Consider the following 14,047-nt stretch of genomic DNA (forward strand, 5'->3'; position numbering starts at 1 on the left):
GTAGATAAAATAGATACTATTTTTTGCAGCAATAGATTGTATGAATTGACCTCAAGTCTTAAAGTGATATTAAAGCCTCCTTTTTAAAAAATATTTCTTACAAGGAGACCCACCTTTGCTTGAGGCTGTTGCCGTTTCTCTTTAAAAGTTAATTCCTCGTTTTCTAGTGGGTCCCTGCAGCAATCTTCCCCTGCCCCCCGTACGGGTGCCACCATCGTTCTAATGGAGGCATCCGTGCGCGCTCGTGCCTGCAGTGGCTGTGTGCCTCCATAGACACACACAGCCCTGTGGCGGGCCATGGCCCCTCTCTCTTTGACTGATGGCAGAAGGAGCCTATGGCTCCTCTGTTATCAGTGTCCTCCCCCTGCAAGCAGGAAGTTCGAGGGAATGGAGGATCGCTTCAGGACCGGCGGCGGGGACGAGCGTAATAATGCACAGAATGCATTAACGTAAAAACCTCCCAGACCTTACTACTTTAAGACAATGGGTAGCCACAGAAAAGTCTGCTCCCAGTGAAAATTTGTTTTAACCAAGCCTATATCAAGTAATGTTAGGTTATGGACACTTGCAGATACCAGGATTTCTTGGCACTGTAAAAGAAAAATGGAGTGATCAGCTGTATTTTTTTTTTTTAAGATAGTCCCACTGAGACGAGGTTTATTAGGAAATAGAAAGAGGGAAAATAGATGTAAAAACTGACCAAAGGAGTGGGGATTTACATTACGTTAAACATCTTGCCTAAATTGAGGAGTGGAAGGGGTCTGCTTATATAATCCTAAATCTACTTAAGTGTGTACAACCCTGAGGTATACTTACTTATTTAGGTATACTTATATCTGATGGAGATCAGTCGTGTCTATACTAACTCATGAGCATCCTGAGCTTGGGCTGTAATGAATGCATCTTTTCCTGGGTGAAGATAGTTGTATACCCCAAAATCACTGCACACCTGGCTTAACTGATGTAATAGGATTATGCTAAACAATCGGAATCATTTTTATTTCTTGATACTGCCTACATGCATGCAGGCTTACAATAGTGGCAGACCTTGAAAGACAATTCATAGTAAATTGCAACTTGGTAAATTCAAGTAATAATAGACAATCAGAAATCAGACCAAACTGTAGTCCTAAGTGTGAAATTTTAAATTATACCAAAACCTGAAATTATAAAAATAAACCAAAGTAGGTATTGTGCATTTATCATTTTCATCCATGTAACACACCATTTTTTAGGGTACCAGTAAATGGTTGAAATGTCGGACATTCACTTAATTAACTGGGCTTTGTGCAACTTGAATAAAAAGAGGAAACTTGCTATAAGTAGAACAGTTTAGTTTTAACATTTCTTAACTATGAATAGGATATTGGTTTGCAGATTATCACTGTACAGAACATGTGGATGGATACAGACCCTAAAGAGGTGAGAGTTGTATTATGACAGTATAAAATACTTCACATTAAAACATTTTGTGATATTACATAAATCCAAATTGGAGGAAAAAAATCCAAATGAAAAATGTTGGCATTTTAGTGTGTTATTAATAAAAGGGATTAAAACAGAAAATGAAAGAATATGCCCAGTATGCTTGTATGCTATATATAAATACTATTTTATGGCTGGCCATTTGGTTCATTTGAATAAAATTAGTACAAACTTTCCTGCAGCATATGGGGTCCTGGGCTATGTATCAATAAATAACTTGTATGCAAGGTCTGCGTTTGGTAATTTAGTGCCAAAAATACTAATAAATGTATTATGTAGATATGGTCTGTAATAGCTCTAAGGCCCTTGGAAGCAATACATGAAGACACTTTGTTTCCTCATTTAGCAGTTCCTTTTTTAATTGTCTCTTGTTCTGCTGTTTGTATAGATTATTATTATTTTTTAGTTCAAGTGCACAAGTAAATATTACAACAAGATGTGGGCAACTAGGTTCTTGATTCTGGGGTTTCTATGTACTATGTTTCTGAAGCATTGCACATAGAATGCAATAAAGGCATGTCCTTGGAAGAAGGCCTTTTGATGCACTGAAAAACGGGTTCCTTTGTGCCCAGTAAGAAATGTGAATGAGGTCTTTTGAAAGACTTGTCAGTAGGACCTTACTAAAAAAAGGAAATGCAAAGAGACTGAAAAAGAACAATGGGACCACTTGTATACTGGAGGAAATTAACAAATGCACACATTTCTCACAAAGACCAATATTATTTTAGCTAATTCATTTTAAAATGGATGACAACGAAGATACAAGTACTGTTTTGGGTGCATTATATAATGCCATAGCCCAGCTGTAAGTTTTCCCTCACCTTCACACAAAGCCGAGTAAAGACACAGGATATAAGGTCATTAATTAATCAAACAACTTAAAATCAGTAACGAGTGAAGGACTTGAAGCAGCATCATTTACTGCACTAGTTTCCAGACATAACTTTGCTGAATAAAGACAAATTTGTGGAGCAACCTTTTTAATTCACCTTGAGGGGAAAAGTACCATTTGCTATGTTTACCATTGCAGTTGAGAAAGTCAGTTGTGTTCAATGATCACCATTAAGTCAACAGAATAGATACTGCATAATAGGTGGTTGGCAAATATCACCATTTGTAAAGAAAAGTGATCTAACAATCTGTATATTGTAAAGCAGGAAACAATTCTCAACTTTGTAAGCAGCATTTATTACACATATTTTACGCCAATATGGTAATAACCCATTGCCCCAAGCGTGAGATGCTCATGCATTATTTGTAGCCATAGGTATACCTACAAGTTTTCTATTGGTATTACAAACATTCTGATAATTTATCATTACACACAATGGGGTTGATTTACTAAAAGAATAGTCTGTATACTTTGCAAAGTAAATATTCACTCAGCGTAACAAGGGAAATAAAAAGAAACATGATTTTCTTTTACACGGGATTGGATGGCTAAAGTGACCACTGCATCAACTTATTTACCAAGCTAAGTGAACTTTCCCTTTCCAATAGTGCCAAGTCTCTATTCCTTTAGTAAATCTAAATGGATACATCCAGGACAAATTGTATCTATACTGTTCAAAACTGCTTGTTTACAATATCTGGTCAATGTAATTTGTCAGAAAGGTGGAAATTCTATGGGACTATAGCCTAACCATTAGTATTTTTATTCAAAGGATGAGTAGCTGCCAAAACAAATTGTATCTGCTAAGGACAGTGCTCCTTTATCACTTATTACTAGCAGCCTGTAAAACTCTTATGCCTTTGAAGCAATGCATACTGAGCCAAATACTAAGTAGTGTTTACTCTCTCAATTGCAATTGATATTGTTAAGAATCGAACTGTGGAGTTTGTTAATCCTCAACACGCATAAAACAAACTCTCCCTAGGACATAGACAGAACAGCTGGCTTAATTAAAATCACAACCTATAATGCTTGATGTGGGAGAGAGCAAATAGCTTGCAGAACAAGATATCTCAAAGATATTTTCCATCAGCTGAATAATCAGAGCAATCATGACAATGGCATACTAGAGATGTGTTGGATGCTCGTGGTCTCCAAAATGAATGTGAACACGTACTTTGCAATGAAAAATCTAACTGAATCATCATAAATGCTTTACATGATATAGTCTGCTAATAACACAATTCAATATCCAAATAGATAATAAGTTAGAAAAGGGGGGATGGGGGGTCAGATTGATTTTTTTTTCTTGCAGAAATATTCTTCTTCTCTGGAACAACCTAGAATAAATTGTAACACTGATAATGGTGTTTAAACAGATAAAAGCAACAGAAAGGCATGAATAAAAAAAATGGAGATTTGTTACTGCTCTTGGCATAGACATGTAGGCTTTAAAGGGGATACTCCATCTTAGATTTAGTCTCTATCGAACAACTAAACACGCTACACATAATTTTGAAGGGCCTATGCAGTCATCGTGACAAAAGGCTCCACAGCCTTTACACACAATCATGGCTTTCAGCCTGCAAGAACACTTCAGTTCCAGTTCATCTGCACTGCTGCTGTCAGCAAACTTTTGTGCAGGAATGGGAGTGTTCTGACTGCTGAGTCCAGAAACAGGCTTAGAATTGTTCCCTAAAATTCCAATAGATTTTTCAATAGCAGATGCTGCTCTTTTGAAGCTTGTGCTACCAAAGTGAATTGCTGGATAACTCCCACACTGCTGCTGCTGCGGCAGCTGCTGTGTTTGTGTTTTCTGTGCAGCAAGCTGAGAAAAAGGCTTTTGTGGCTCAGAAAGTAAATAGGAAGAAAAATCTGCATTTTTCAAGGCAAATGCTTTTAACTGTTCTTTGACTTCACTCTGCTCATAGGAAGATTGTTTCATGGTCAGTTCACAGCTGTTGTGTAACCCGTCCTCAAAAGAGATGGGCTCTGACTTTATATTGCTACAGATGCTCGCAGGCTGAGGCCAACTGAGTCTTTTAGTGGTTTCCATAGTAACTGCTGGCTGCTTTTGATCAGAAGGGACTTCTGAATTAGATAAGGAAGGATGGACTAAAAATTTATTTTGCAGAGTCTGTGGGGCATTGCTTAGGTCATCGCCTTCTTTAATGTGAACGTTCGGTGAATAGGCATTGCCCATTCTAAAAGGAAGGGATGGTACATTAGCCTCAGCCAAAACCTTCTGCTCAGGTTGTCTAGAGAAAGCAAAAGCGTTGTTACTACTCTGGGCCTTTGCAGAACCTGATGATGGCACATACACATTAGGACCTGATCCTCTCTGAGCCATGGACATTTGATAATAATGTTGCCTGTGCAATGCACTAGATTCTGCATGATAGCTGCCATTTTTATCAGCATTAAATAAACTTTGTTGGAAGCTACAAGAAGGCAGTGGCCGCTTCTGCTGCTTTATCTCTGGACTATGAACAATCCTAGCTGTAACTGCATGCTTGTTCATCCACTCTTGCTTAAATGCTTGCTCTTGGCCCACAGAGTTCACATTAGAACTCATCATGCACGATGACAAGTTGGCATCAGCGTCCATAGATAGCTTCCCAGACTCGCACTTAATCTGTGCATGCTCACCCATAGTCCTAGCCATTCTTTTCTTAGGATGATTTTCACGCTTCCTTATTTGCAAAGGGTTGAGGCTACCCATTGGGTATCCTTTGCTGTCAAGCGTAGGTGAGCAAGAGGAGTTTTCAGACGTCAATCTCTCTGATGAAATTTTATACACAGAGGTAGACTGCAAAGGGAGGCGACTTATTTCGAGTTTTGCCCCAAGTCTGGGTTGAGGGAGAACCTTTTCCAAAGGCAGGTTGCCTTGAAGAAGCTGTGTTACTAATGGATTGTTTGCTTCGACTGATGATAGTCGACAGCTCGTGTTTGCTGCATTTGTTACTCTTTTTAAACCATCTGTTGTTAATGACAAAGGTTCTTCTCTTGAAACGCCAATAGGGGTTTTGGATGATGGCAAACCTAAATCCAAGTCAGCTGTCTGGGGTGTAGTGTTGTGCCCTGAAAAAACTTCTGTTTCCATCCCAAAGCATTTACTGGAGTCAACAGTTTCGGATTTGATGGAAATACTGTTAACAGGGGAACGTGTATGTATTTTTGAAACATGTGAGTAACTTCCTGGTTCACTTTTTATATTATCCACAATGTTTTCCTCACAGTACTCCATGTGCTTTTGTTTACCTAAATGGTTGATAACTACTTTGTCATTGTTCATTTGTTCTTTATCACTCCAACATATTCTATTATTAGGAATATACTCAGAGTTCGTCATATTGTCTGTTCCACATTTGTAAGATAAAGTAGAGTGTAGTTGTTCATTAAAGTTTTGTTGGCAAGGAACCAAGTCACTTAACTTCTCTTGCTGCATGTAGGAGGTTTCCAAAAGGCTAGTGGAAGCAGGCGGCTTGTTTCTGTCATCCTGCTTTAACCTAGCAGCAATGTTTGAGCTCAGCAAATGCTCAGCACTTTCGTTAATGAGATTCTCTTGTCGACTAATGACAGAAACTTGAGGACATGTCTTACTTTGAATGGATAGATCTGTTTTACCAATTCTGCTCTGCGAATCTGTGATTTCAACATTTTCAGTACTGAAAGGATAAGTTGAATTTGGAGTTGTACAATGATCAACAATCACTTTGCAAGGGATAGATCGATTTGTCTGCATTAAACCAGAAGGCAAGGTCTTGCTATTGAGACCTGCTAAATTACTACATGAGCTATTGTGTAACTTATCAAGATGCAATTTGGCAAGGGAAGGATCTGAACTCAGCGTTCTTCTGCTGTTAGGATACAATGGAACTGAAGATCTACCTTGTGACTCTAGCATGGTTTCCACATGGTTTGACATTCTTCGAACAGAGGAGCAGACGTCTTCTTCACATATGGCTGCAGCTAATTTATCAGAGTGTCTGCTGCTTGAGCCAACTGATGAGCTTAGCGAACTCAAAGAGTTTGTAAGATGAGGATTTGGCAAACTACTCCCAATGGATGAAACTGGCACAGTGGTGTAAGGATGAACATTATTGTTTGATACTGGCACTCTCTTGTCATCTACAGAGTCAGATACTATGGAGGCATGACTGTTATTGTCATCAGTGCATTTTGGTGTAACAGTAATGAAAGGAATGTCATTTTCCTTCATGGGTTTTATCATATTAAGATTGCAGGCAGGGGATGTAGTGTTTTCATTGTCAACAGACATGTCAAGTGCATTTGTAAAGGGGGCATCAGCAGAGGTGCAAACAGACACTGAACCTATATTTTTGCTATAATTCATTGGCACGCTGCAATCTTCAGTGGAGGTAGATGTAACAGCTTTGTCACTGGAATGTGGCACATGAATATTTTCAGTAGAGCCGTGCAAAGATACATCAGAGTCTGTTTCTGATGATGTTGAAGAGCTGAGAGATTTCTGTAACATGGACGTCAATTCTCGGTGGAGGCTGGGCTTACTACTAGGAGATTTACAGTTAGGATTCATAATGATTACACCAGTAGACCCTTCAACCTTTGCATCTGGAGGGGATGATGCTTCAGCTCCTGAAATACCTTCTTTTGACTTCCCATCTCTGCAAGACTGTTGTGCACCAGCTCTAACCTGATGCTTACTAAACAGCTTCACCTTTGTCTGCTCTTTGATGTGGGCCAAAGTTCTAGTCTTGCTGGTTTCTGAAGGACTTCCAACACCACCAGAAACAATACTTGCAGCAGCAGCCACAGCAGCTGCTGCAGCTGCCTCTCTCTGTGCCCTGGCTTGTTGTGCTCTTGCCTTGATATCTGCAAGCGTTCTAGCTCCAGTGTTTCTGCCTCCACTGACAGATGTATTAGAAGAAATCTTGGATTCAAGCCTGGGAGCAGGTTGACTTTTAATGATGAATGGTGGGCCACTCTTCGATAACTGGATCTATAATAGCAAAATTAAAATATTTTAGTAAAATACTATTGCAGTTGAGCAAGAATGATGGGAAATCTTAACCAGGTTGGGTAAAGTGACAGGTTTGCTTCATATCTACAAGGAGACTATAATTTTTACACTGCCTCCTGACAACCCTAAACTGCCACTGAAGCCCCTGAAAATTCTTGAGAAAGATTTGAATTCCATATAATGTAAAATACCAAGGGCTAATGCACGCTTTCTCCTACATGTGACAGCACATGGGCCTGCTACTGGCCCATCTGAGCACTGACAGTGAGACACTGGCTCCAATTTACTAAAGGATTTGAGAATGTTTACATAATAAATTGTGTCAAGATTCACTTCAATCATGTGTGAAAATCTCTGTTTATCTACTTCAGTGTTTTTCAACCACTGTGCCGCGGCACACTAGTGTGCTGTGAGATATTTTCTGGTGTGCCGTCAATAAATATTTATGCGCAGGACCAGCATGTTATACCACCATGCTGTCCAGGTTATTTTTTCAGTGCTGTGATAGCTTAACTGGCAATTACTCATTCTTTTGGTGGTATTTAACAGTTGTCTTTAATTTACTATGTAAAGGAAAAAACGCCAACATCTTTTAAAAAGAAACTCCCCCTACTTTCTGTTATAAACCACATCAAATAAATAATCTTTCCTCATACATTTAGGCCAAAATGAATTTGGGCACTGGCACAAGATCACACCAGAACTGACTGTACAGACACTAGTACTGACTGCACAGGCAGTGATGCTGGATGGCACTGGTACTCGCTGTACAGCCAATGGTACTGGATGTGATGGCACTGGTACTCGCTGTACAGGCATTTGTTTTGGCTGGCACAGCACGGCCTGGCGATCAGGAAGTAGCTCAAGTTTATTCCCCCCACAATAGATTGGTATGTGAGATGAAAAAGAGAGCTGGATGGTAATCGCAGCCATTGTTTACATTTTTTGATTGCGGTCATTGCTCAAATAGTACAAAGTCACTTTCATTGGCTCGGTACCTTTTTATTAATGATCGTCACTGTCTAATGACTGTGCAACCACAGTTGCTGTGTTGGTGCACATGCCAGGGGACATGCACCAGCACAGAAGAAAAAAATGCGGTTTAAAAACGGGGACCTGCCCTTGGAGATGCACCATTCGGCCATTCACTCCACAGAAATAATTGTGTGAACATTCTTTAGTAAATTAGGCTCACTGTGAATGTGTGTTACAGTGGGTCAAGGCAGTAAAGGAGCACAGGGAAGTAAGCATACACATTGTATAGCCCCTGCTATCAAGTGAACCTGTCACTTTACTTAATCATGGCAAAGTAAACGTTCATTTTAGGTGGAAATTTAAGCAAACATTTAAATATACCATATATTTACTCTGAAATTTACATTTATTTCTATTTGTGTCATTCTCAAAAGTTTTGGCTACAACTGTATTTCCTGGTTCAGAAATATGGCATACTATGTCACCTCTTCACTTCCAGCTCGTTCACTGGCCAATGAAGAAGCATAATGTCCTTTATCTAGTTAACAGGATGGTGATTTAGGAAGCAATACATCTGAACAAGAAAAGTAGAATGCTCCTCCTGGCTTTGAAATATAGTAAATGTGTTTATACTACAGGACTTGTTGTTCATAATTACAAATATTTTGAAAGCTAAAACAGCAAATATACAGATATTTAACTGAATTTGGCAGTTTGCATTGAGTTCTACTTAAATAGAGATCACTAAATGTTCTTTATAAGTACTAGGTAATAACATGATATTTGCTAAAATTGATGCCTTTAGTACATTCAGTATATTTGTTAGTGTGAAATTCTTTAACAACAGGTATAATATAAGGAATCATAGCTAAAACAACAATTGAACAGTAACCAATTCAATGTATCCCAATGTAAAGCACTTTGACCTTGTAGTGTTTTTTATCCTTTAAATAGTCCATACTAAATAAAACACACACACATTAAAATTTTAAAAGACAAAATGTAAGAATGAATAATTCTGGTAATAACAAAGTGAATAATTGACCACAGATATTTAGTTAAATGCTGCTCAAAAGGTTTACACATAATCAACATTTAAATTTAATGTAACTATGTTATAATTAAAGTTTTTTTTGAAGCGGACAGGAGCTTCCATAAATGTGTGAGAGCTATAGACTGGCTAGTTTCTCTAGTAACATATTAGGTACTAGTTTATTTTTTACCTAATTTTAACCTGTTATCCATTTTAAAAGTTAGGTAAAGTTAAAATTTTCCCTGTTACTAAGGGTCTGATTTCTGGCTGCTGCTCCATCAGTGCCCCTAACCAGGCAGGTCTCTGTCCATGACTGATGGATCATTTCCCTAACACAGGTAGTAAAAGGAGAGGACTCCATGGAGACTATAGAGAGTGTTGTTTGTAGACAGATTCCAAGTAGTCAAAACAAAACATGTGTTAAAGGTCCTATTTTATCCAACAGGAAATTTGAATTGGGACAGTTTAAACAAATGACCTTGGTAGTGAAGAGAACGTAAAGGAAGCAGGGTCACTATTAAATGGAGGAAGGAAGTCTGGAAGACAATATATATGTTAACACACAAATATTACATTCTGTAGTTCCAGTGAAGATCAGAGAAGTGGTGGTGGTAGATGATTCTATTACTAGCATCACAGGCAAGATAATCTCTCACAAGGACTACAGTTTTATCCTGAAATAAAATGGCTTGGGCGGAACACAATGAACAGTAAGGTTTCAGTTTTAATTTGTCTAGTTAAAGTTTGAATATTAAAAAAAAGTACCCGACCAGTTTCTGTTTTTAATCGTCAATGTTTCCTGTGATCCTAAATTAAGAAACTCAAATCCTGAAAAGAACATTTGTATACAATCGTGCATTTTACCTTGAGAGGTGGAACGCGGGGCTCTTCCCTAGGTGGATGCTCCCTGTCAGATTGACTGGAATTTGAGGATGATCTAGGGTGGTCATCATCTATTCTTGGTCTTTTCTCTTTGTAGTTCCCAAAACTATGCAACTCTGCCGTTTTTCTTTTGGAGATTTCAGGTTCACGACTAATTGTTTCAGACTGTTTATTATATTCATATGACTTGCAATGAGAACTGTCTACTCGGCTTTGAGAGCCAACTTGCTGCTTATACGATTTACTTCTGGAAGATTCATAATATCCAACCACTTCTGCTGAGGTACTATAAGGTTTTTCATGAGACTTTGTGTGAACAGACTGATTGTTCCTAGAATGGATCCCATCAAGCCCGTCTTGAGAGGGAGATACATTTTTTTTATCAACGATCCTATAATGACTTGAACTGTTTTTAATGGTTATGGTATCAGGTGGTGACAGTTCAGCTGCAGATGAGACACTTTGCTTCTCCTGGTCTGCCTCACTTTTATAATGTTTTTGATTCAAAGCATCCTCTGAAAGAGAAGTATCAGAATTTGGAGTTTCTGAATTATATTTTAAGTTTTCAGAGCTATCCTGCTCTGTTCCAATGGTGTCTGCTTGTGATGCCTCAGAGTAAGCATCAGTTTCATCTTTTGAGGGTGACCGAGATTCATCGGATGAAGTTGGGGAACTTGTTTGCTGAAGCAAGAGGTGGTCATTTGGAGGGGGGCTATATACAGAAGATGCATCTGAAGTTGCAGGTAAATTTGTATGCCCGGTTTCAGAAGCAAGTGCTACTGAAGATACTGAAGATGTTTCTGATATTAAAGGTACATCTGACATAGGAGAGGCTTCAGAAGTTAATGGTAAGTTAGATGCCGGAGACGGTTCAGGTGTTAGTGGATGATCAGAGGGAGGAGATGCTTCTGACAACACTGGAGAGGTGGAAAGTGGTGAGACATCTGAAGCTACAGAGGTGGGGGGACTTTCTGCAGTTGTTTTTTGTTGACTTTCTGACTCAGCATTTTCAAAACTAGACACCTCGGACAGGAAAGCAGCTTCAACAGATGCAGGAGTGTAAGGTTCCTCTGAAGCAGACTGTGTGTCACCTCCAGGAGAAGCAACACTAACACATGCTCCTTCTGGACTTTGTGAAGAAAAGGAAGTCTCAGAAACACATGCAGCTTCAGAAAACTGTTCCTCTGGCTCACTGATTAACTCCATCTCAACAGCAACAGTCTCCTCAATGCATGCAGAATCAGCAGTAGCACTGAAAGCACCATTATCCTCTGATGCATGTAAATCTTCAACTTGTGGTGCATCCTGTTCAGTTGGTTCCCCGGGTGAGCCATGTGAGGACAGAGAAGGAGTCGGTGATCTGCAATCAATTATATCACTTACTACTTCCAAGGGGGCACCTTGCTCACTATCACTTTTAACTTCCTCCTCTGTTTTAGATTCTGAATGAGGCACCACTTCATCCTCCATGACGACACACGATTCTACATTCTCTGTGGGCTCTTCTTTGTCTTCATTCTTTGAGTCCTGATTTGTTATGTCTTCAGTGAGCTCTACTTCATCTTTATCAACATCTTCATGACACTCACAAATGGTCGTTTCCACCTCTTCAGCAATCTCCTCATGAATTAATGATTCTTCAGATATTAGTATGTCCTCTAGTTCGCCTTCTCCCATCATAACCTTGGATGAAACCTGATCCATGTTGCACACAATGTTACACACAGTTTCTTCAACAACTTCAGTTTCCAACACAACAGGGGTTTCATTACTAGCTGGGGCGCTATTCTCAAACTGGGTAGATGGGCCAGGTAGGTTCAGAGATGTTTCTAGAGAGCTGCTTTCATCTTCACTGCTATTTTGCACAGAAGTGAGTTGTAAAGATTCCTCTTTGGACATTCCAGACCTACATGTGAAAGAAAATGGAGAGGAACTCACAGTGATCAAATCAACACATCATTAAACCATAGTTCAACATACAGTTACAGAAGGTTAGTAACTTTTAACATTTAAATCTAAATAGGCCTCAACAACAAAGCCTGACAAATGTGCCCTAAATCAAGAAGTCAGCTTCAAAGTCTAGCCATGTAATCCCCCGTGGCACAAACAGCACCAAAAATCACACAAGCAGGAGAGGTTTAACTATGTAATTGTGGCCTAACAAAAAGGTATGACCCAATTCCTAGTGGTAGTAGCTCTAGTGGAAACACTGTGGTGGTCCCTTCCTGTGCTGTAGTAGAGTTAATGAGTTGGACATTTTCCAGGGTTTAGTGGCAGTATTCCCTAGGTGTACCCGTGTTAATGCGGTGGTCATTACTTCAAGAAAGCAATTGTCCTTCCCTATCTATAGCAGTAATAACTCTTTGGCTAGCTGTTACCATTTCACAAGCTCAAGCAGTGGTTATATCCTAAATATATTTGTGGTCCCTCCTGGCAATAGAAATGATTAGCTGCAGATTTAAAGTGTATGCAAGCCGTAACAATGAACTTCACTTATATGTCCTTTTTTGGTCAGTTAATTATATCCTTAAATGCATCCATTTTTAAAAGTGCAAAAATACCTGCTGATCCTGTAAGAAGCTCAGAGCAATTAGTCCCTATGCCGTGGATGTGCAGACAGTGGGAGTGGTTGACATAATGCACAGGGCTGACACCACTCAGTCCTCAAAATGCTGTGTGTTGCCAGCCCAGAATAGGAAATGAATAGTTGAGTGTATTTCTGACAGATCAACAGGGATTCTTCTGTATATGAAGGGTCTTTAAAGGGATAAACATGGGCAAATTTGCATTTATTGAAAATATGTACTGCATGTGTGAATCTTTTTTGTTTACCTTGACATTTGCTTTTAGTAGTGGCCAGAAGTAGAGAATTTCCCCTCCCCATCTCCGCTACAGAGGTCTGGGTTGTGCTGCGGCCTGTTTAACTTTTTTATTTTAGGTTATAACATAAATACTTACTAAACTGATCCTATAACACAGACTTTGCAAAATAGTTTTTGGATATGCTCTACCAATAATACCTAGTTATATGAAATTGCTTGACCGCAGTAAAGGGTGGGAGGGGTGGGAAAGGAGTTTAAAAAAAAAGTTTTGTACAACTTTTTCAATAAAAACTGATTAAAAAAAAAAAGTACCACATCAATTACTAAAAACCTTGGATTACACAATATTGGTGTGGCACTCTAATTGGTGCCGTTGGTGGCTCCCTGGTTCATGATAGCAGCATAACCCGACAAAGCGAGCTTTAGGAACAGACTTGCCAATATTGGACGCAAATAGCAGATGTTCCAACACCTCATATCCCCTATCTTTCAAATGAGGAAGTGGTTGTGGCCACTGCCTTTGTATAGTAATGGTCAGATACAGGGATTAATCCTTAAGTCTAGTCTTATGTCAAGTGGACACTTTCCTATCTCCTGCCCTAGCAAACATGAACCCCACTTGTTTCCTCTCTGCTCCCAACGACAGAATACATAAGAGAACTGCATGTCTGTGGACGATTACATGTCTCCAGTCTGCTCACTACTGGGTTGAATGTATATTAACTTCATTACTGCAATATAATGCAATGCAGTGTGAAATGGGAGAGAAGGAGCAAGTCAATGCTAGACCTAGCTACTGGAAACAGGAACTAGGATGACTTGAGCTAACTGAATGCCCTGCACAAGTTTCAATGGCAACGATATACTGTGTAGCTCATAGCCTACTTTACACAATTGCAAATTTAAATAGGTGTCATATACAATAAACTGCTGCACAGGAATATATATATATA

General features: G+C 39.2%; 1 protein-coding gene across 1 annotated transcript in view; it reads right to left on the minus strand.

Annotated features, from left to right (window-relative positions):
- Window positions 1–3,820: 3,820 nt before the first annotated feature.
- Window positions 3,821–14,047, minus strand: part of ASXL3 (additional sex combs like 3, transcriptional regulator) — a 109,736-nt gene continuing 99,509 nt past the window's right edge. The window contains exons 12-13 of the mRNA XM_018555322.1: window positions 10,255–12,178; window positions 3,821–7,361 (exon numbers count right to left, since the gene is read on the minus strand). Coding sequence (XP_018410824.1) covers window positions 3,861–7,361; window positions 10,255–12,178 — 5,425 coding nt within the window. The 3' untranslated portion in view covers window positions 3,821–3,860. The remainder of the gene's footprint in view (window positions 7,362–10,254; window positions 12,179–14,047) is intronic.

The sequence above is a fragment of the Nanorana parkeri genome, unplaced genomic scaffold, assembly GCF_000935625.1.
Source record: "Nanorana parkeri isolate BGI_ZX_2015 unplaced genomic scaffold, ASM93562v1 scaffold191, whole genome shotgun sequence".
Lineage (NCBI taxonomy): Eukaryota > Metazoa > Chordata > Amphibia > Anura > Dicroglossidae > Nanorana > Nanorana parkeri.